The 23,911-nt window shown below is 39.2% G+C and overlaps 1 protein-coding gene across 1 annotated transcript; it reads left to right on the top strand.

Annotated features, from left to right (window-relative positions):
• The first annotated feature begins 708 nt into the window (after positions 1–708).
• LOC106084943 (sodium- and chloride-dependent neutral and basic amino acid transporter B(0+)) lies at positions 709–23,816 on the top strand. Its single transcript, XM_013248923.2, has 10 exons — positions 709–1,495; positions 14,688–14,822; positions 14,877–15,046; positions 15,116–15,237; positions 15,294–15,429; positions 15,495–15,822; positions 19,605–19,753; positions 19,908–20,036; positions 20,107–20,313; positions 23,426–23,816. The coding sequence occupies exons 1-10, from the start codon at positions 1,333–1,335 to the stop codon at positions 23,705–23,707; spliced, it is 1,821 nt and encodes a 606-aa protein (XP_013104377.2). The 5' UTR covers positions 709–1,332; the 3' UTR covers positions 23,708–23,816.
• The last annotated feature ends 95 nt before the right edge of the window (positions 23,817–23,911 follow it).

Genomic DNA, 23,911 nt, shown 5'->3' on the forward strand with positions numbered 1-23,911 from the left:
CCGATTAGACTTCTTGAGCTTCTAGAGGGCGCAATTCTAATCCAATTTGGTTGAAATTTTACATATGTCGTTTTGGTATGACTTCCAACGACTGTGTCAAGTATGTTTTAAATCGGTTGATAACCAGATATGGCTGCCATATAAACCAATCTCCCAATTCGACACTCTGAGCCACTGGAAGGCGCAATTTTTACTCGTTTTGCCTGAAAGTTTGGAGGTGGTATTTTTCAATGAGTTCTAACAGCCATGACAAAAGTCATTCAAAGAACTTAACAAATTCGATCCATGGTGGAGGGTATATAATATTCGGCCCGGCCGAACTTAGCACGCGTTTACTTGCTACTTGTTTAATTTCAAATTGTTTTTTTTTTTTTTTTTTTTGAAAAGTTTGAAACGTAGGATTTTCTTATGAGAAATCTCATAGTATCTACCTAGATTTTGCTACATCGGCGCATAGAGGTAGTGGGTGGTGGACACCGCCATCGATATTCATATACAACCATTTGAGATAATCTTTCGAAGATGGCCATCATTATTATTCTGGTCGGCACGGCAATGTGAAACGTAGACGTTTACTCGGTGTTGATGATAATGATGATGATGGCTATGGCGATAGCGGTGATATGCTTGTACTCGGGAAAATGCAATGCCGATGGGTTTGGCGGTTGGCGTTGGGATTTCTGTATTTTCATTTTGTTTTGCAAACAGATCATTTAGTCGCTCGACAAAGCTTCGACTAATTAGAACGCCTTATTCACATTTCTGTCGCTTTCGATGCATTTGAATATTAAAAACAACAACAACAACAACAGCAAACAAAGCAGCAGCAAAATCAAAATTAAAGCACAACAACAAAAACAAGCCAATGCTTATAAAGCATACAAGAGTGTGTGTATGAGTGTGTGTGTGTGTGCGTACGTACATGCATATAGTTGTGAATGAAAATTAAAATTAATTAAAACTTAGAAGAGGCAGAAAGAAGCCCCACCATTAATTGAATTTAGTACTATAAGCTGTCATAAACAGCACAGAGCCTACATCATTTTGCGGAATTTTAGATGGCATGCAAAACATAATTCACAATACGTAAATAAAACAATTTGTTATAATAAAGATTTGTAGCGTATCGTATTGTCGCGTGTGTGGCTGTGTGCGGATAAGTGTTATAAATAAAACGCGAGTCGCTCAACAATTTTCAATTTTCCACATTTCCAATGTCAAGTTCATAAAAACTTTTGTCTATCGAGAGAAAACAGCAAAAAAAAAAGAAACGACGCCAATTACTGAAAAGAACCAATTTTGTTTGCAACTACCGGCAACACGCCAACAACAATGGTCTATGAATCGTCTTATGAAAGCGGAAGGCAGCCGTTTGTGCCGGACAAAAAACGTGGCCGTTGGTCAAATCCTAATGACTTCATTTATGCCGGCTTGAGTTTGGCATTTCGTGTTGACATCTTCTCTATGACATGGTTTTTATCAATGGAATCTGGAGGTGAGTTGCTAAGATTCTCCGAAACTGCACTCCGAAAAACACTATCAGCTCCTACAATATATACAAACACCAATGCTATAATGTGGTTTAATCTAAATAGAAAAATGTGTTTAATGCAAACCGAATATAAACAATATTAAAGGTCAGAATCGGGTATTGATAAGAAATCAGCTAATGATTTGCGGTCAAACATATAGGCAAGCTCCATAATATAAACACATTGTACATACAAAACAATAAACTGTGGATTCGGATCGAGTAATACGGACCTTTGAAAGCCCTACGCCATAGTGAGTATTAGTTCAGGGTCAAGTTTCAAAAAATAACTATTAAATGCACGTTAAGATCGGCGGAAGGCTGAATCTAATATACTGCTAACAAGGATAGGAATACGAAAGAGGTTACTCTTGCCTATACACCTGCAAAGAGGTAATTGATTGTAAACTGCTTACTTAGTCCAAAGTAGCATCTGTTTGCCAGTATTATTCTTCGCTTTATCTCAAAACTGGCGTCATTCGTTTCGGTTACGGCGGTGCCGAGGTAGGTAAAGTTACTGACTATCTCAAAGTTGTGATTCCCAACTTTTTCCATATTCTTTATCTGCTCGGTTGTACAAGGCTTTTTGGGAGTTGAATCCATCCATTTCGTCTTATCTCCATTTACCGCCAGACCCATTTTCACTGACTCCCTTTCGATTCTTTCAAAGGCTGCAGTTACTACTTCCGGTGACCGACCTATGATATCGATATCGTCGGCATAGGCGAGTAGCTTGTGCTCTCTTGTGATTAGTGTGCCTTATTTATTCACATCTGCATCACGTATAATCTTCTCCAGCAGGATATTAAAGAGATAACACGAGAGATATAGCCGCATTGATAGGGCCCAATTATCTCATTGACTTTAGGTTTTAATCTTTCACACAGTACGCTCGAGAGTATCTTGTATGCGATGGGGAGGAGACTTATTCCTCTGTAGTTGGCACATTCCGACTTGTCTCCTTTCTTGTGTACGGGACATAGTATGCTGAGGTTCCAATCATCGGGTATGCGTTCGTCTAGCCAGATTGCATAGATAAGCTGATGCATACGCCTTATCAGCGTGTCGCCTCCGGTCTTAAATAGTTCAGAGGGTAACCCGTCGGCTCCTGCTGCCTTGTTGTTCTTTTGTCGGGTTACTGCTACTTGGACCTCATTCTGACTAGGAGGTAAACATTCTATACCATCATCAGGGATTGGGATCCAATTCTGATGGACTTCGTCGGATGTTTTCAGATGTATCAAATTTCGAGCAAATATGTTCAAATGTAATACCTACGGTTGACAAATGACAACTTTATTGCCAATTGCCCAAAATCAGACGAACATATGTATGGAAGCTATATATAAATCTGAACCGATTTCAATCAAACTTCTGAAATATTGTGGTAGTCGTCGAGGAAAGCGTTGTGCACAAGTATGGCAAGAAGTGAAAATCGGGCTATATACATATATGACAGCTATATCTAAATCTGAACCGATTTCCATGAAATTCACCAGTAATGCCGAGAGTTAAGAAAAAAAATTCGCTAAAATTCGTGAGAATCGGTTGACAAATGACCTGCGATTTGGATGGTTCAACGGTGGGAACTAGAAGGCATCTTCCTTCTTCTGTTCCTGTGGTATCACAATGGATGGAAACGTCTGAGTGAGGCTGATGGCAGACTGCCACTTAAACCTAACCTAACGTGAACAGACAGACGGACATAGCTAAATCGAATCAGAAAGTGATTCTATGTCGATCGATCTACCTCTCTTCCTTCTGGGTATTACAAACAAATTTACTTAGTTGTAATACCCCGTACCACAGTTGTTGTGAAGGGTATAAAAAATGTCTAAAGTAATTTAAACAAGCAACCATAAAAAGTAGCATAAAATTTTTTTTCAGCAGACTTGTGTACTCAAAACAGCAGATTTTATTAGTTGAGATTGCTCATACAGCAGCCCTTTGTTTTCTAAAACAGCAGAAGTATCTTCTTTTCCATTTTCAGCAGACAACAACTGCTGTTTTAGCAAAAAATTTTGCTATTTTGAATAACAAATTGGGTTGAGAGTAATCGACCTGCTTTTTATAACAACTACAGACAACTTACAACAACTTCGAGAGAATCGGTTAACTAATGATCATTTTATTGCTGTATTACTGCTAATCGGACGAACATATATATGGCAGCTATATATCCAAATCTGGACCGATTTCTATAAAATTCACCAGTAATGTCGAGATTCATAAAAAAAAGTTCTTCTTGCCAAATTTCGAGAGAACCGATTAACATATGACCATTTTATTGCATTATTACTGCAAATCGGACGAACATATATATGGCAGCTATATCCAAATCTGAACCGATTTTTTCCAATTTCCGTAGGCTTCGTCTCTGGGCCGAAAAACATGCCTTACCAAATTTGAAAACATTTGGATGAAAATTGCGATCTGTAGTTTGTACACAAATTAACATGGACAGACGGACAGACAGACGGACATAGCTAAATCGAATCAGAAAGTGATTCGGAGTCGATTGGTATACTTATCAATGGGTCTATCTCTCTTCCTTTTGGGTGTTAAGTTATAATACCCTGTACCACAGTAGTGGTGTAGGGTATAAATACAGTCGGACCTCGATTATCCGGGAGGCTCGAGACCGGAGGCATATATAAATTTTCCCGTATAATGTAGTTATATTTTTTTAGACATATTTATGGTACTTTCTTTACGCCTTCATTAACACCATACGAAACATATTCGTTTTACTTACTACATATCATATATAAATCCCATGTACCATTTGTGAGGTCGGGCTTGTGATTCACCCTCTTCTGGCACTTGAATACAAAATATAATGTTAGGTTCGCACTCTACATAAAAATATCTATAACTTGATCGCAAATTGGTATACCCTACACCACCACTGTGGTACAGGGTACTAAAACTTTGTGCATTTGTTTGCAACGCTGAGAAGGAGAAGAGCTAGACAAATTGATACGTTTATCTATTGACTTAAAATCACTTTCTGATTCGATTTAGCAATGTCCTTCTATGAGTTCATGAATTCTTGTAATCAAGGTCATGTTTGAATCCAATCGTCATGCTTGAAGTCCAATCGTCAAGAAATTTTGCACATGTCATTTTTGTGACCCAGGGAGGAACGCTATTAGTTTTGGAACAAATTGTATAGCCCGATTAACAATTATAAGCCCGTAGTAACTACAATTTTAAACCGATCTGCTTAAAATTTATCACGGTTTGTTTTGTTATCAATCCAAACATAAATGCCCAATCTCATCAAAATCGGTTGAGATTTGGATATAACTGCCATTTGACCTTGTCAGATATCGAATTCGTTCTATTGAGGAAATGTGGTCCATCATATTGGCTCACCTTCGTCTTTCTCGTGAACAGGCAGATTTCAGTCTTCTCTTGTTATTTGTAATTATTAATAGAGATAATCGAAGTAAAGTAAGATTAAAATTATTTTCAATAGTTTTTTATTTTAGTTCGTTAGCTGATGGGATATTCAAGTGATAACGAGATTGGTACAGTTTGGATTGATAACAGTTTGGTATTTACAGCAATACCAGTTCAATACTAACAATATTTAGAGCAATAAGGCTAGTACCACACGATACTAATCATTTTATATATCTTCCAAATCATACGGTATTGTTTTGATACCATTCGGTATTGTTTTATTATCAATAGCGTATGTTACTGAAATGAGCGCTTTTGGTATCAATTTTTTTCTGGGTCTTGTGCTTTACATATTTGAATAATTCAATAGAGGCCTCTATAATGCGCAAATTACTTCATTCAAAATGTAATATAAATACAAGAGAATTTTATTCATAAATTCCATATTGCACTGACCTTTTAAAGTACAATGTATTTGTATCGCTATTTCGATTGCCAATAGGGATGACATGACAGCAAATAATTATTTAGATATAGCAGATGCACTTTAAATATTAATCATAAATCAAGATTTTTATTGTAAAACACAAAAAAGAAAAAGTCATATTTATATTTGTTTTAATTTGCAGCATACGAGCCGTTTTAATTATTTCCATTTTTTTAATACGTTGCACTACAACTACTGCGGTACAGACTATTATAACTAAGTGCATTTCTTTGTACGGAGGCTGCTAGATATATTTGTGGCTTAGACAACACTAATGCTATGTCTACATTGACGAATTTTGCTTAACCCGCTAAGCGCCTTTGCTGTTGAAGTTTTCAATTACCATTTTAAGGAGATGTCTCAATCGGAGTCGAAAAAGTGCTTCGGCAATTGGTTTGAGCACATGCTAAAGTATAAAAACCAGTCGCGGATAATCAGAGGTATCGAGAGCAGAGTCTCAGTGAGAGGCCGGGCGGCACCGGCTCTCGCCCAAATACTGAGTTCTTATGTTGTTCGATATGACAAGGCGAGTTATTGGTGCCGTTGAACAACCAATGGCAACCATGTTCCCACGGCGATCAGACCTTTGGACCGGGATGAGCTTGATGATAGAAGCTTGATGGGGATTGCCACCTCCACATGCAAATGTGGCAACAACAACAACGGCAGGAAGAAAAACAAGTAAAAGCGTGCTAAGTTCGGCCGGGCCGAATCCATGAATCCAAACCCTCCACCATGGATCGCATTTGTCGAGTTCTTTCCCGGTATCTCTTTTTAGATAAACAAAGGATAAAAGAAAAGAATTGTTTTGCTAATTGAATTGAATGTTGGAGACCACAGTAGAAGTATATATGTAAAATTTCAGCCATATCGAATAAGAATTGGGCCTTTTAGGGGCTCAAGAAATAAAATAGGGAGTTGGGTATATAGGGGAGCTGTATCAGGCTAAAAACCGATTCAGACCATATTTGACACGTATGTTGGAGGTCATGGAAGAAGCCATTGTACAAAATTTCAGCCAAATCGGATAATAATTAGGCCTCTTGAGGCTCAAGAAGTCAAAATCCCAGATCGGTTTATATGGCTGCTATATAAAGTTATAGACCGATATGAACCATATTTAGCACAGTTGTTGGAAGTCATAACAAAACTCCCTGTTTCACTCTACGGTTTTTCGATTTCCCAACCCTAAATTCCTCAAATGACTGGTGACAACATAGATAATTCGCGACCCAGAGTTCAATCCTGGCTGGGTGGACTTGTTGGCAATGTCCTCATATAGTTTTGCATGGCTGACATATAGTTTCGAATGCGTACGATAGGTCCAATGCCACGAAGAGCGTCCTATCACATGGCCTGGGCTGATTGAAGCCACGGTAAATGTGTGCGGTGAAGCAATATTCCTTTTAAAGGGTGATTTTTTTGAGGTTAGGATTTTCATGCATTAGTATTTGACAGATCACGTGGGATTTCAGACATGGTGTCAAAGAGAAAGATGCTCAGTATGCTTTGACATTTCATCATGAATAGACTTACTAACGAGCAACGCTTGCAAATCATTGAATTTTATTACCAAAATCAGTGTTCGGTTCGAAATGTGTTCATTCACCGTAACGTTGCGTCCAACAGCATCTTTGAAAAAATACGGTCCAATGATTCCACCAGCGTACAAACCACACCAAACAGTGCATTTTTCGGGATGCATGGGCAGTTCTTGAACGGCTTCTGGTTGCTCTTCACTCCAAATGCGGCAATTTTGCTTATTTACGTAGCCATTCAACCAGAAATGAGCCTCATCGCTGAACGGTGAATGAACACATATCGAACCGAACACTGATTTTGGTAATAAAATTCAATGATTTGCAAGCGTTGCTCGTTAGTAAGTCTATTCATGATGAAATGTCAAAGCATACTGAGCATCTTTCTCTTTGACACCATGTCTGAAATCCCACGTGATCTGTCAAATACTAATGCATGAAAATCCTAACCTCAAAAAAATCACCCTATATTTGTGCCCCAATTGCCGTTGGTTTAGGCCTACTTATCGAGGCAACTTCTACAGAAGTCATTGTGCGGTATCCCCATGGCACAGTGTCCGGTCTTGTAAGGGCTCAAGAAGTCAAATCGGGAGATCGGTTTATATGGGAGCTATATCAAGTTATGCCTTATGTTTGCTGAAACAGCAGTAGTGTATGCTTTCCCATTTCAGCAGACAAAAATTGCTGTTTTAGCAAACATTTTTGTTGTTTTGAATAACAAATTTGGTTGAGTGTAGGAAAGACCGGTGACTGCTCCGCCCATCGCAGACGAACCCCTCCTGTCGCACTTGTCCGCCCTCTTATTCCCTGGAATGCCCTCATACCCAGGAACCCATGTCAGCGTCATCGTGGACCCGGAGCTTATCCAGGGACTTCAAGCAATCCGCCACGCATCTCGATCTCACCATCCTCGACCCTAAGGCCTTGAGCGCCAGCATAATGTCCACATAAATTCTGAGTCTCGAGGGCGGTATATCCCTTACCAGAATTTCCCTTGAGGCCACTGCAATGTCAAGACCGTACACACGTTCGGTAGTCTTTGTGAACAGAGCCTATACTGTGTGGACGTGTTTTTTATTCGCTCCTTAAAAACAATAAATTGTTCGTATTAAACGATAAATTTACACTACAAAAACAGATTAAGTTAATCCTGCAAGTGTTTCTACATTAAAGTGACTATAAACATATCTGTTATTTGGTGCTTTTAAGTTGTTTTCGACAAAACAAATAAACTAAAGAACATTGTGTTTCATTGGCCATTTACCTTTTGTGCTTTGTTCGTAACAAATCACGAAAAGCTTTGATCCACACTTGTCAACCAACATTACCTTAAACATCTCTTCGCTTATTTTGCTGATATTGTTAACATAGCAGCTGTTCCTTCCTAAATAAAAGCTATATTTTCTACAGTGTGTTAAAGTTTGGTTGTTGAACGTGATAAAGCTTTTTATAACACATTTCACTAAGTGGTTTCCGAACGTGGTAAAGCTTTTATAACAATTACATTCAAGCTCCCTGCAGGCAAGGTAACTAACTAACTTGTTAAAATGGGCTGTTCAAAAGTTAACTGCAAAAGTTCGACGTCTGGGGATTCGATGGTATCGTGTTGGCTCTGTCTGGACTCTTATCACGACAAATGTGTAGAATTATCCGTCCGAACTGCTGATAATCTAAGAGAAAATAAAGGTCTACGTTGGTGCTGTATTAAATGTCGTGCGTACGATGCTGAATTTTATTCCTTTTTCAAAACTACACGTATAGAGTTTAATAAAATATCCCTGGAACTCAACTCTGTCTTGGAAAAGTTCAATAAATACAAACAAGTATTTGATAACTCATCCCGTTTGGATCAGTTCCTTCAATCTCCTTCTGATTCTTTACGCAAAAGAAAGAAGCCATCCGATATTACTGTCCGTACTGCAGCAATCGATGAAACAAATGCCATATCTGTTCCGAAAATCAATCTTCCGGATACTTTCTCTACAAGTGTATCCTCGTCAAAACCTACCGATGCAAACAAATTAACAGCGGAAGTTATTCCATCCGGAACTAATCAATTTTATTCCCCTCTAACTTCGCCGAAATCTCCAAATGCTCCGAATACTCCGGCTAGTCCCAATTTACGTGTTGTCGTACCGAAGAAAACTATATTTGCTGCCCGTTTTGCGGCTGAAACTTCTGAGAACGATATAATTTCATATATTAATAGTAAAATTGGCTCTAATCATGAGATAAAGGTCTTTAAATTTAAATATGCAGAAAAAAGAAGTAAAATTTCATTTAAAATAATTGTTCCTGATGATATTTTTGAAACAATTGTAAACCCATCTTTTTGGCCTCCTAAAGCTGTAATTCACGAATATGTTTATAGGGATATTCCAAGAACTGATGTAGTTTATTTGCCAAACAGTGATTCAAAAAACTAATTGCAACACCCTCCGTTAAAGACATTAGTCTTGTATATCAAAATGTTAGAGGCTTAAATTCTAAGTTATCTTCCTTATTTATTAATAGTTTTGAATTTAATTACGATATAATTGCTTTCACCGAAACATGGCTTCAAGATAATGTATATGATAGGGAAATTTTATGTCAACAGTATCAAATTTTTAGACGTGATCGCAATGAGACTTCCAAAACTAGAGGTGGCGGGGTTCTTATAGCTGTAGCTTCTCGATTTACGGCAGAAGAAATTCCTCTTTCATTGTCTACTGGTACTGAAATAGTCGCTGTTAAAGTGTTTCTTAAGAACTTAACACTTTTTGTAACATGTTCGTATGTACCACCTAGTTCGAGCGTTGATATTTATACCAACCACACGTCGTCTATTTTAAGTGCATTTGAGTCAGCAAAACCAAACGATATTTTAATTGTTCTCGGAGACTTTAATTTACCAAGTATTAATTGGACTTTTAGTCAAGATAGTAATGATCTTTTGCCTACTGCAATCAGTGAGAGTACTAACCAATGTATTGGTCCATTATTTGGTTCCGGCTTGTCACAAATTAATAATATTCACAACGTTTTTGGTAAACTTCTTGACCTTGTATTCGTAAGTCAACCTCACGACATTTTTGTTTGTCCATGGGATCCTTTAGTCCACCCTGAGGATAGATATCATCCCACCATAAAAATTCAAGTTCCCTTATTGTTATGCTCTAGTGACTCTGCTAATTCTTATTTAGAGGAGACAAGATATTGTTTCTCCAAAACAAACTATAATCAGATGAATTCATTTTTAAGATCGATTGATTGGTCTGTACTTAAATCACTAAACTCACTGGATGAGATGATTGAAATGTTTTATTCTATTTTGAAAGATGGATTGTCTATAGCTGTTCCGAAGATGATTAAATGTGGGAATACTGGTCCTCCGTGGAATTCGGCTGCTTTATCAGGATTAAAGAATAGAAAGAATAAGCATTATAAAAAGTTTAAAAAAAGTGGTTCTTCTTTGGACTTTGTAAATTATTCAGTCACAAGATCGGAATACACCATCTTAAATAGAAGACTGTATCAGGGCTATATATCGAGAATGAAGAATGAATTGGTATCCAACCCGAAATCTTTTTATGGATTCATAAAGTCTAAGCGTCGATCTAATGATTGTCCAAAGAGCTTACATTTTGGATCTGATGTTGCAGATGATGATACTGGAATTTCCAATATATTTGCATCATTTTTTAAAACTACCTACTCTGATAATGTATATGATTCCACTTTCCAATATCCCTACTATATTGAGGAATTCTCAACCGTTACTATTCCATTATTGGATATTACAACGGTGTTGGCCAATTTAAAGAGTCTAAAGGACACAACGGTCCCTGGTCCCGATGGAATCCCTTCATGCATTCTTAAATACTGTGCAGAGAATTTTGCTCTTCCTCTCTCTATAATGTTCAATAAGTCCCTGGATACTGGCTATTTACCACCAATATGGAAAGAATCGTTTATTGTACCTTTATTTAAATCGGGTAGTAGAATTGATGCATCGAACTATAGAGGAATCGCTAAACTGAATACAATTCCTAAATTATTTGAAAAAATTGTGACTGAGATATTATCCTTTCAGGTCTCATCTGTTTTTTGTAAATTTCAACATGGCTTCCGGAAGCATCGGTCTACAGTGACGAATCTTTTAGAGTTAACTACGATTGTAAATGAAGGATTTAGAAGACGATATCAAACTGACTGTATTTATACAGACTTTAGTAAGGCTTTTGATAAGGTCAATCACGAATTTTATAAGTTTTATAAATGGTGCAATGCTAACTTGCTAGAACTAAACACTTTAAAATGTAAACATATGTCTTTCTTTCGGCTGAGAAGAATTGATACGAGTTACTATTTGAATGATTGTATGGTGGAGTATGTGGACTCTATTCATGATTTGGGGATTCTGTTGGACCACAGGTTGGATTTTAGAAAACATATTTCCTTAATTACGAACAAAGCTTATAGAAGTTTGGGATTTATCAAGCGTTGGAGTAAAGAATTTTCAGATCCCTTAGTAACGAAACAATTATATATTTCTTTTGTACGTTCTACTTTGGAATACGGGTCCATTATATGGGATCCAGCCTATTCCATTCATTCGAATGCGATTGAGTCAGTTCAGAAACAATTTCTTTTATTTTGCCTTAAGGGGCGTGGCTGGGACCCTCGGGCTCTACCATCGTACGAATACAGATTAAACTTAATAAAATTACCAACATTAAAAAGCCGACGAATAATGCTGAATGTTACTTTCCTTATCAATATAATGCAAGGCAAAATAATCTCCGATTTTATTTTGAATAGAATTTACATAAATGTTCCCTTAAGGCCATCCCGAAACTATCAGCTATTTCAAATAAATTATTTCACATCAAACTATGCAAACAACGACCCTTTACGCCGCCTCTTTGTTGAATTTAATAAATTTTATAGCCTCATCGATCTCTCTGAAAAACGTGATTCTGTTAAAAGAAAATTAATACTTCACTTAAACACATAGTTTTATTTATTTTGAATCTAAAATATGTATATATTCGTAAATATTTAGCATATAATTTAGTCTGTAAGGATTATAATCTATAGACTTAAGAATAAAACAAAACAAAAAAAAAAAAAAAACAAACTGATATTCAGTGTATCAGAGTAGTTTTGGGTCTACTCTGATACACTGAGTCCCTGACTCCATCTTGGAGCTATCCGAGGACTCATCCCCCTAAAGTACAACATTCGCCCTCCATTCATCCCTCCCAGGAAATCGAATCGCAAATGCCCTCACTCCAGTCGGCACAGAAGCCAGGTAATCGGAGTTCCTTCTCAGTCTACCGCATCCATAACACCCAGAATCGAACTGTGGCCGCAACCATCCTCCTTCAGCATGTTGAGCTCGCTCACCCGATACGCGACCCTGGCGGCGAAGTTCCGAATATACGCCTGAATGGACTGCATATCTAGCACCGCCTCCAGGCCTGTTTGCGGTGCGGATCACAGTGCCCCTGTGATTCCGGCGCAGTCTAGTCTCAGGACCTTCTCAAACTACCTCGCACGCGTCCTCTTCTCTACGGCATTCCACCATGCCAGTGCTCCATAGGTCAATACTGGTTTCACGATGGCTGTATTGCAAATTTCAAAGTTTGCCCATGAGCATTCCACTAAGGAACAGGGGCAAACTTCTCACATATCAATGTCCGATTCAAGTTTAAGCTCAATGATAAGGGGCTTCCTTTTTATAGCCGAGTCCGAATGGAAGTTTTACACGGCATAGAACCTCACAAATGTAGCCAGCATTAGGAGGGAAAAAACCACCGCTGAAAATTTTTATACATCCAATAAATCATCCCCACTTCCTACCGAACATCCTCCTGCAGGAGTAAAAAGTGCACAGTGCTTTACGGCTTCTTTCCTCGGTGTTCCTCTTCCAAGACAGTTTTGAATCGAGGACTATGCCTAGATACTTCGCCTTCTTAAAGGACGGGAGTCTGAACTCCGGTATCTTATATCTACGCATGAAGAGCACCTGCTCCGTCTTCCCTGGGTTGGTCCTTAATCCATTTCTGGTAGCTCATCGCGACATCCTTCTCAGTGACCCTTCCACGATCTCGCTGATAGTCGACAGAAACCTGCCTCGGACCAGCAGCACAACGTCGTCTGCATAAGGGATAATCCTAGTGCCGTCGCCACCGAGATTCATCAGGATTTCATTAATCACGAGGTTCCATAGAATCTGCGAAAACACCCCTCCTTGAGGCGTTCCTCTGGTCACCCGCTTTCTGACCACACTATCTCCCAGGTTCGCATTAACAATCCTGTCATAAAGCATATTATTGGTGCACTGGGAGATTATGGGGTGAATGCCCGTGGGTCCAGTGCGGCGACTATCGATCCTATATTCACATTTTTGAAGACCCCTCAATATCCAAGAAGGCCACCAAAGTGTACTCCTTCCATCGGAGAGACGTCCCTAGACACTTGGTCCTGAATGTGTATATCTGATTAGTGCTCGACTCCCAAATATCTTTAGCAAATACAATTTCGTGCTCCACTCCAAATATCTTTCATTTGAGCCCAATATTGCCAAGATCGGTAAATGCGCCCGCTTTGGGGAGTGGTCCCCCAAACGCTTGGTCCCACAATTGAATACCAAATACGTTTTCTACTCTTAAATGCCTTTTATTTGAGTGCCATATTGTCATGATTGAAGTGTTGAAGAGTTTTAGGGGTTAGGTACCCCTTGGTTAGCATGTCCGCCTATGATGCTGAACGCCTGGGTTCGAATCCTGGCAAGACCATCAGAAAAAAATTTTCACCGGTGATTTTCCCTTCCTAATGCTGGCAACAATTTTGAGGTACTTTGCCATGTAAAACTTCTCTCCAAAGAGGTGTCGCACTGCGGCACGCCGTTCGGACTCGGCTATAAAAAGGAGGTCCCTTATCATTGAGCTTAAACTTGAATCGGACTGCGCTCATTGATGTGTGAGAAATTTGACCCTGTTCCTTAGTGGAATGTCATGGGCAAAATTTGCAATTTGCACCTCTTGGTAACCCTGTCAAATTGAGGATATCAAATTTTTGTTATTATGTTACTATAAGAGAGCATACAAAATTTCGATCAAATAGCACCACTCGTCTCCGAGATATGGCTTTTCTGAAAACTAGGGTGTGGATGGGTGGGTGAATAACCCATACAGTTCATCCGGTTGGATTGGGCACAAGGTTCGCGCCAGCGAGGAGAAAACACAAGTTGCCGCTTGAAGCCGCTTCTGCAAGGAAAAAGAGCCTCATTGTGAGAAGTGATGCTAATGCACATCACCAGATATGGTGAAGCGCGAACTCTGAGAAAAGGGGGAGCTTCTTAACCAATACATGGCTTATCGGGTCCCGTTTGGACGCCACCCCCTCGTGTTTTGATCATGGCAGGGGGATTTCAGTTTTCTGCAATCCGCCAAACTTCCGAGATATGGTCAAAAGCTCCCCAGACAAGTGTTCAGAAACAACTGCTGAGTCATCTCCTGATTCCCGAACCCCACCGCTTATTTACAACTTCAGCTTCAATTCAACAAACAGTATTCCCTGCATGCTATGGTGTAAAAACTATGTTTAGTAAAAATTCGACATAGCTAACATATTCTGATACCTTGCTGCAATCATAAAGTTTTTTTTAAGTACTTTCCAATTTAATAAATATCTTCTGCATCATTTAAACATATAAATTTCTTTTGGTTTTCAGTGGTTTCTTTCCTGCCCATATACCTCATAAGTTTGGCTGCCTATACCATTCCGTTCATTGTAATACAGTCATTCATGGGTCAATTTTCCAGTAGTGGGTTTATTTCAGCATTTCGATTATCGCCATTATTTAAAGGTAAATAAAAATCGTTTGTCTTAAATAAAAGTTCTCAATACATTCCTCTCTAAGGCATTGGATATGTGACATTGGTCATGAACATTTGTGTGCTCAGCTACTACAGTATCTTTGCCACGGTGCCTTTGATGTACATGTTTGCCTCCATGAAACCCACCTTACCTTGGAGCTGTGAGGGTTTCAAGAGTTGGGCACAAAACTTAACGGAAGATCAAGAGATCAATGTATGTAGTAATGACAGTTTATAAAAATCTCTCTCCCCAAGTTGTGATTACCTGCGATCTGATTTTCAGTTGTGCAATATGAAGTTTGGAAATCTTACAGAACCTCACGAGGGCAGTGGCAGTGGAAGCAATGAAACATTTAGTGATGACACATTTGTCAATCATCACATTCCATCGGTATTGTATTTCCAGTAGGTTTTTATTTTCCAAATTATCGAAAACATTTGTAATTCATCTCTTTTCATAGCTCTCTATTCCATGACTTAAATTTGTTCAATTATGATGATGTAGAATTCTCCATGTCCTGGCAGCTTATTGTTTGCGCTCTCCTTGTATGGACCATAGTTGCTGTTGTTGTCTACAAATTATTTAAAACTGAAACGGTGAGTTTTGAAACATTGTGCGAAGACAGTCAGCTAATTTGTTATTGCTCTTTCTTTTTTATCAGTTTGGCGCCTTAATCCGCTACTGTGTTTGGACTACCCTGGGTCTTTTGGGGTTCCTATTAATACGCTTTAGTTTTCTGCCGGGAGCGAAGGCAATATATGGTCACCTTTTTGTACCTTCTTTAAAGGATATTGCAATGGGTTTTGCGGCGATTCCCATCTATGGAGTATCGCCATTCGGTCCCGGTTGGGGCCTTTTTATAACTCTCTCCAGCTACAATCAGTTCAAGACGAATATCATAAAATCGAGCTGGTTAATAGGACTGGGACAATTTTTTCTAATTTTGGGCTTGGATTTACTAATGAATTTCACCGAAATCTATTTAAGAGGTATGTATTCATAAAAAATAATAATATTTAAAGAATTAGAAAAGCAGTTTCAATAAATTTTCTTTTCTCGAAATATGTATCTAAATCGGTATAACGTACTACCACACAATACTGCACAATATCTTCAATCGGGTAGAACGGTTACATGGCTATATTGACTTTTCACTAAAGGCAGATTTTCTAACAATTGGGAAAAAGTACAAATTTGATCACGCGATGTCTTTATATGTCACTATACAATTTATTGTTTTCAAGTTAGAAGGCTGGTGACAAGGTGAACGCCTTAAGGAGGGGTGTTCTCACCTATTCTCTGGAACCTTGAGATAAACGACGTCTTATTTGATCTCAACGGAGACGGCGTGAGACTCGAATATGCGGACGACGGAAAGGACACTGTGGAGACTATGCCATGTAAAAGCTTCTCTCCAAAGAGGTGTCGCCCTGCGAAACGCCGTTCGGACTCGGCTATGAAAAGTAGGCCCCTTATCATTGAGCTTAAACTTGAATCGGACTGCACTCATTAATATGTGAGAAATTTGTCCATCTTCCTTAGTGGAATGTTCGTGGGCAAAATTTTCAAATATGCACTGTGGATACTATTAAGACGGGGATTAGCCCGAGGATACCGGATACCAGTCACACGTCTTTGGGCAGGACTAGGGATAGGCCTATCCCTCAATTCGAAACTGTCCTGGAAAAGAAATACGGAGGAAAGGTGCCTAGAGACGATGTGCGCATTCAACTCCTCCAGACGGATGTTCGGTAGGAAGTGGGGAGTCAATCCCAGGTGTGATATACTGGATGTATAGAAGGCCACTATGCTGAATATACAAACTGTTGAGGTATATATAAAAGGCTGTGCCGCAAAAGGTAGCCCTTAGGCTGAAGGAACTTGCCATGCAGAGAGAAGGCGGACATGGCGCCTGCACCATTCTGGATGTCATGGATGCAGGGGGTAGGCTGAGAAAGGTTTCAGACCACCTGTAGCTTAGATCGATTTGAGAGAAAGATTGTTCCCAATTCACTTCCCCGTCACAATGGGGTGGAAGTCGGGAGCTGTGTTTTAGTTGGAACCACACCTCAGTCTTCACTGATAACTCCAAGATAGAGTCAGTAACGGTATTGGGGGTCTACTCACAGACACATGACATCGGAATGTCTGATAGACTGCCGGACGACTTCATTTTCTTTCTGGCAAAGTTCTGTACCATTACGTTGGCCGCAAAACATATCCGGAAAATTGATATAGTATGAACTATATGGCAGCCCTTAGAGATAAACTTGGTTAACCCAAAGCCTTTCGGGTCGGCGCAGTCCAAGTTAAGGGCGTGGGCGATGAATGCGCATGCAACCCTGTTGAACAGGGAAACGGTCGGGAGGACGGCGAAAATCCTATGGGGGATCAATATCGTGAGAAGACGAGGCTATTACTGAAAGGAAGTAAAAAGGAGGTCAATATAGCTTTCTGTATCATAACTGGATACATGGGACTACGAGCTCACTTATGTTAAATCAATGCAGCAAGTGATAGCATGTGTAGGGCATGAGGGGAAGATGATGAGACGTTGGAGCATTTCTTTTGTCAACAGACACCGGCACTTAGGTTGGGACACAATACCAGACTTATGCCAAACCTAGGGGCGTGGCATGGAAAACAATTAAGGATTTTGTAAGTAGCACGGAGTTCCTGGCTTAGATTTTTTTCGAGGTTACTTTAAAGTTTTTAGATCGCACAACAAGCCGATTACTGGTTTAGGTGAATGTCTATAGTGGCATGCGGCGGATTAATATCTGCACCCTCTTTTCAACCTAACCTTACCTATATGCCAGCCCTCAAGGTCTTTGACGAAGTGCTCACAACGTTGTGTTGGCCTGGGTTCCTGGACACGTCGGTGTTCTAGGGAATAAAAGTGCGGACGAGTATGCGAGTATATCTGTGGCAATCTTGCACACTTGCCTTTTGCCGAACTACTGAACATTATAGAGGAGATATCTAGTGCGTAGGCGGTGACAAGGAGGGAGTTTGTGAATCGATGTCGGATTGCCAGAACACTGTGGCTAGCTATTGACCAGAAGAGGACAAGAGAATTTCTGATAAGGGCTCACTGAGTACGATTACAGGAGTCATAACCGTACCCTGGGCGATAGGTCATATGGCTGTGCTCACGAGAGTTCCGCACAACGACTACGGCGTACGCTGTCTTGTTAAGGATGAAGAGGAGACGATCGAATACCCGTTCTGTTATTCCCTGCTCTACAGGGGCATAGACATCCTAGAGAGGCGGTAGCATATGTGTCTCTGATGAGTCTCATCAGATAAGTGGATAAGACGGGTTTGTTTCGACAAGGGACGCGACAAAATCTTCAATACACTGTCATGCATGCGAAGTACCACTGCTTGGAACTCGGCGAGTTAATACTCACTCCGGGGGAGCTCACTCTATTCCTATATTTTTATACCCACCACCGAAGAATGGGGGTATATTCATTTTGTCATTCCGTTTGCAACACATCGAAATATACATTTGCGACCCTATAAAGCGTATATATTCTTGAGACCGTCCGTCTGTCTGTTGAAATTACGCTACAGTCTATAAGAATAGAGATATTGAGCTGAAACTTTGCACTGATTCTCTTCTAGTCTATAGGCAGGCTAAGTTCGAAGATGGGCTATATCGGACTATATCTTGATATAGCCCCTATATAGACCGATCCGCCGATTAAGGGTCTTAGACTCATAAAAGCCACATTTATTTATCCGATTTTGCTGAAATTTGGGACAGTGAGTTGCATTAGGCCCTTCGACATCCTTCGTTAATTTGGCTCAGATCGGTCCAGATTTGGATATAGCTGCCATATAGACCGAACTCTCGCCCATAAAAGGCGCATTTATTGTCCGATTTCGCCGAAATTTTGGATGGTGAGTTGTGTTAGGCTTTTCGAAATTCTTCTTCAATTTCGTCCATATCGGTTCAGATTTGAATATAGCTGCCATATATACCGATCTCGCGATTTAAGGTTTTGGACCCATAAAAGGCGCATTTATCGTCCGATGTCGACGAAATTTGGGGCAGTGAGTTGTGTTTAGACCTTCGACATCCTTCTTCAATTTGGCCCAGATCGGTACATATTTGGATATAGCTGCCATATAGACCGAACTCCCGATTTAAGGTTTTGGTGCCATAAGAGGCGCATTTATTGTCCGATTTCGCCGAAATTTGGGACAGTGAGTTGTGTTGGGCTTTTCGACATCCGTGCCGTTTATGGTTCAGATCGGTTTATTTTTAGATATAGCAACTTTAAAGGCAAATATTTTGTTATACAAAATTGAACAATGACTTGTACTAATTGGTATTTGGACCAAATCGGAACATATTTCGATATAGCTGCTATGGGGCATAAGGAATACATTTTTCACCGGATTTTGACACGTATATACCCGATGTGGTGCGTAATCAAAGTTCGACCCGGCCGAACTTAATGCCTTTTTACTTCTTCTAAAATGTTTACACAATGTAGTCGTTAGCCTTCACTGTGAAGTCACACAATGTAGACTTCAGCCTTCAAACTGACGTGTTTACCAATTGAGACAATATTGGTATCAAATAACAGTTAGTTAAAATTGGAGTATAAGTCTGATATAACAATTAGGCTCCAAGGTTCTGATTCTGATTATAAATAGAAATCATAAAAATAATTTGACAATTCCAATCCATGGTTCAATTTAAGAGGAAGCATAATTTTTAAGTATAAAAATTTTATTTTTCCGTTTATAATTTCAGGTATTACAGACAATAATTATTATTCGCAAGTGGAAAATATTTGGACGTTATACCTATCCACTGGCAGTGTAATGGTGGATATGCCATGGCCAAATTTATGGTCGATATTATTATATCTGATGCTTTTTCTGGGAGCCATGATTTTGATTGTAAGTTTTACATCGTAGTTTAGTGAATATTTTAGGTAATAGTATAATTAGAAACATTTAACTTATGTTATATCATACAAACATTTAACTTATGTTATATCATGCGTACCGGTACATCATATTCCTTCTTAAACCCCTAATTGTACATTTGCAGCTTATTCAGTTGCATTCCATCCTAACTGCAATTTATGATGAGTTTGCCAGTTTACGAGAAAAGAAACTAGAGGTTTCCATGATCCTGGTTGGCGTGATAGCTGCAGCGTCTCTATATTTTGCCTCAAACGTATGTACCGTACCAAGCCACCTCATATTCCGTGGCAAATGTTTGTTAAATTTTAGTTTGTATCCTACAGCATGGTATTACCTATTTTACTGCCCTCGCCGTTGATACTTATACCACACAAACTGCCATAAACTTGCTTCTAATATTTGTCGTTCTTTGGGTGTATGGCCGTGTACGTTTCCAGCGAGACATAGAATTTATGATAAATCAAAGATTATCAACATGGAGCATTAATATTTTACGATTTGTAGCACCATTGGGCATGCTTATGGCATTGGTAAGTATGCGAAAAGTAATCTAAATGAAATGTAACAAAATCAGTAAAAGTGCATTAAGTTAAGCTGGAGGGTATTACCATGGATCGCATTTAGCGATCATTATCCAGTTATAGACCGATATGAAATATAGTTGCCATGAATATTGAAAGCCATGCAAACAATACGTGGAAAATCTCTGACAAATCGGATTACAAGATATGAGCCCCGAAAGGGCCAAAAAAATCAAATCGGGAAATCGATTCATACGGGGAATGCATGCCTAGGGACCTGCCTTTTTTTTCGAGAGAGACGAAGTTGTGTTAGTTTTAAGGCGGCACATTTGCTCAACAAAACTATTCCGACAAGGTCAACTACTTGGGAATGATCTTGGATAGGATATTGAATTGAAAGTACCACATTCAAGAGAGTAGTGAGAATGCCAACGTATGGTGGGCACTATGTAAACACTTTGTAGGCTCAATAGTCCACTGGGATACACCTCGGTAGTTTGGAGGACGGCGATTGCAACACAATGGCAATATACAGATTCAGAGAACATAGGTTGGGCGATGAAGACCGCGACCATAACACACTAGAGACTATTGTAGATATCTGACCCACAGACATATGGTCTGATCAACGGATAAACGATGTTAGTATCAATTTGAAGGGGAGCAAGGGGATAGTTATTGATGAATAAACAAGTAAAAAGGCGTTAAGTTCGGCCGGGCTAAACTTTGTATACCCACCACCTCGGGTATATATGTTAACCACCTTTCGTCAAAATCCGGCGAAAAATACATACCTTATGCCCCATAGCAGCTATATCGAAATATGTTCTGATTTGGATCAAATACTAACAAGTACAAGTCATTGTTCAATTGTGTATAACAAAATATTGTTCTTTTTGGTACCTATATCTAAAAATAAACTGATCTGAACCATATACGACACGGATGTCGGAAAGCCTAACATTAGTCACTGTGTCAAATTTCAGTGAAATCGAATAATAAATGCGCTTTTTATAGGGCCAAGATTTTAAATCGAAAAATCTCACTATATGGCATCTATAATCCCAAATCTGGACCGATCTGTACCAAATTATATAGGGATATAATAAACATCCTATTTTGTTTCGCCTTTCGCTGATGTGCATTTGCCGGGGGTATTTGGGGACATTGTGTCTGATTCGAAAATCTTTTTAGACTATAAACAACTTTGCCTCTTTTAAATTATCAACCGGATTCTTTTATTAGCATGTCGTATATACCTGTGGTAAGGAGGGACACAAAGGTCATTTCATTCCAAAAGTAGGAAAACCTAACCACACGAATGCGAAATATTTTCTTCCTTTCTTTTCTGTCATATTTTATGCTGAATACTCTAGAGAGGTGGATGGAAACATATATTAGTGCAAAGATCTCTGGAGATCGCCTGTTTCGGTAACAGCATACATATAGTAAGAGTTAGTCCGATTTAAGAGCGTGTGCGACAAACGCGGAACAGCGAAACAGTCGGTAGGACGGCGAAAAACCTAAAGGTTGATCCGGATCGTGGGAGGACGAGGCTATTACTGAAAGGAAATAAGAAGGAGATCAGTATAGCTTTTGGTGCCATAACGGGACACATTGGGCTACGAGCTCAACGGGACACATAGGACTTCTTGAGCCGATAGAGGGTACAATTCTTATCCGATTTGGCTGAAATTTGGCATGAGGTGTTCTATTATGACTTCCAACAACTATGCTGAGTATGGTTGAAATCGGTCCGTAACCTGATGTAGCTGTCATATAAACCTATCTGGGGTCTTGACTACTTGAGCCGATAAAGGGCACAATTCCTGTCCGATTTAGCTGAAATTCGGCATGAGGTGTTCTATTATGACTTCCAACAACTGTGCTGAGTATGGTTGAAATCGGTCCATAACCTGATATTGCTGTCATATAAACCGATATGGGGTCTTTAATTCTTGAGCCGCTAGAGAGCACAATTCTTATCCGATTTGGCTGAAATTTTATACGACGTGTTTTGTTATGACTTCCAACAACTGTGCTGAGTATGGTTGAAATCGGTCCATAACCTAATATAGCTGTCATATAAACCGATTGGGGTCTTGAATTTTTGAGCCGCTAGAGGGCACAATTCTTATCCGATTTGGCTGAAATTTTGCACGACGTGTTTTGTTATAACTTTCAACAACTGTATTAGGAACAGTTCAAATCGGTCTATAATCTGATATAGCTGCCATATAAACCGATCTGGGGCCTTGACTTCTTGGGCCACTAGAGGGCGCAATTATTATCGGATTTAGCTGAAATTTTGCGTGAGATGTTTTGATATAATTTTCAATAATTGCGCTAAGAATAGTTCAAATCGGTCCATAACCTGATATAGGTGCCATATAAACCTATATGGGATCTTGACTTCTTCAGCCTCTAAAGGGCGCAAGTATTACCCGATTTGGCTGAAATTTTGTGCAACGGCTTCTCTCATGACCTTTAACATACGTGTCGAATATGACATGAATCGGTTTAGAGCCTAATACAGCTCCCCTATAAGCCGATCTCCCTATTTTACTTCTTCAGCCCCTAAAGTGCGAAATTCTTACTAGATTTGGCTGACATCTTAAACAATGACTTCTACTATAGTCTCCAATATTCAGTTCAGTTATGGTCCGAAATAAACCATAACTTGATATTGTTCCAATAACATAGCAATTCTTTTCTTTTATCCTTTGTTTGCCTAAAAAGAGATACCGTGGCAAGACCTCGACAAATGCGATCTATGGTAGAGGGTATATAAGATTCGGCCCGGCCGAAAATAATATACTACGGCAAATTTGAGATCTGCAGATCGACAAAGATGGGTTTGCAGAGCCACACTTCAAGTATGTGTACTGTCTCCTCTACAAAGTAGACAGTTAGTAAGTTGCGGTTAGGGGAAGTTTCCCAACACTCTTAGAGATATACTTCAGGACGCTCTACGTGCCACAGCGAAGTGTGATCCAAGGTAAATGCTATCTCCAACGCTCTCTTAATTGTTTATAATAATATATAATTTTCGACAATTTCTTTTAATTTTTAGAAATATTTTTAATTTTTTTTATCATTTTTAACCATTTCTTTGTTTTAGCTATTAGGCATTTTTATTGCTTTTTACGAGCATATGATTTCAAATGCCATATTTGCAGTCTTAGCCATCATTTTCATTGTCCTCCCTTGGCTTTGTATTCCGGGCTACGCTGTCCATTTGATGCTACAAAGTTTTGGATCATTTAAGACACGGTTTCATCGTTGCTGCCATCCAACAGATTGGTATCCCACCGAGACCGAGGACAGACAACGATACGAAGAAGCAATGGGCAATATGGAAATTACACATCAATTACATGAAGTAGGCGAAGAAATGCTATGAGCTTTTTTGAATGGATTATTATTAAAATGCATGAATTCAAATTGTGATAAAACAAACACTTTAAATGAGATTAAAATTTATATTAAAATAAATATTGTAAAAATGCGAATTTTAAAATGACAATTTTATATGTATTATCAGGTGTGGTAAGGTTAGGTCGAAAAGAAGGTGCGGATATCAGCCCCATACTATATGGACATGAAT

The sequence above is a fragment of the Stomoxys calcitrans genome, chromosome 3 (assembly GCF_963082655.1).
Source record: "Stomoxys calcitrans chromosome 3, idStoCalc2.1, whole genome shotgun sequence".
NCBI classification, from domain to species: Eukaryota; Metazoa; Arthropoda; class Insecta; order Diptera; family Muscidae; genus Stomoxys; species Stomoxys calcitrans.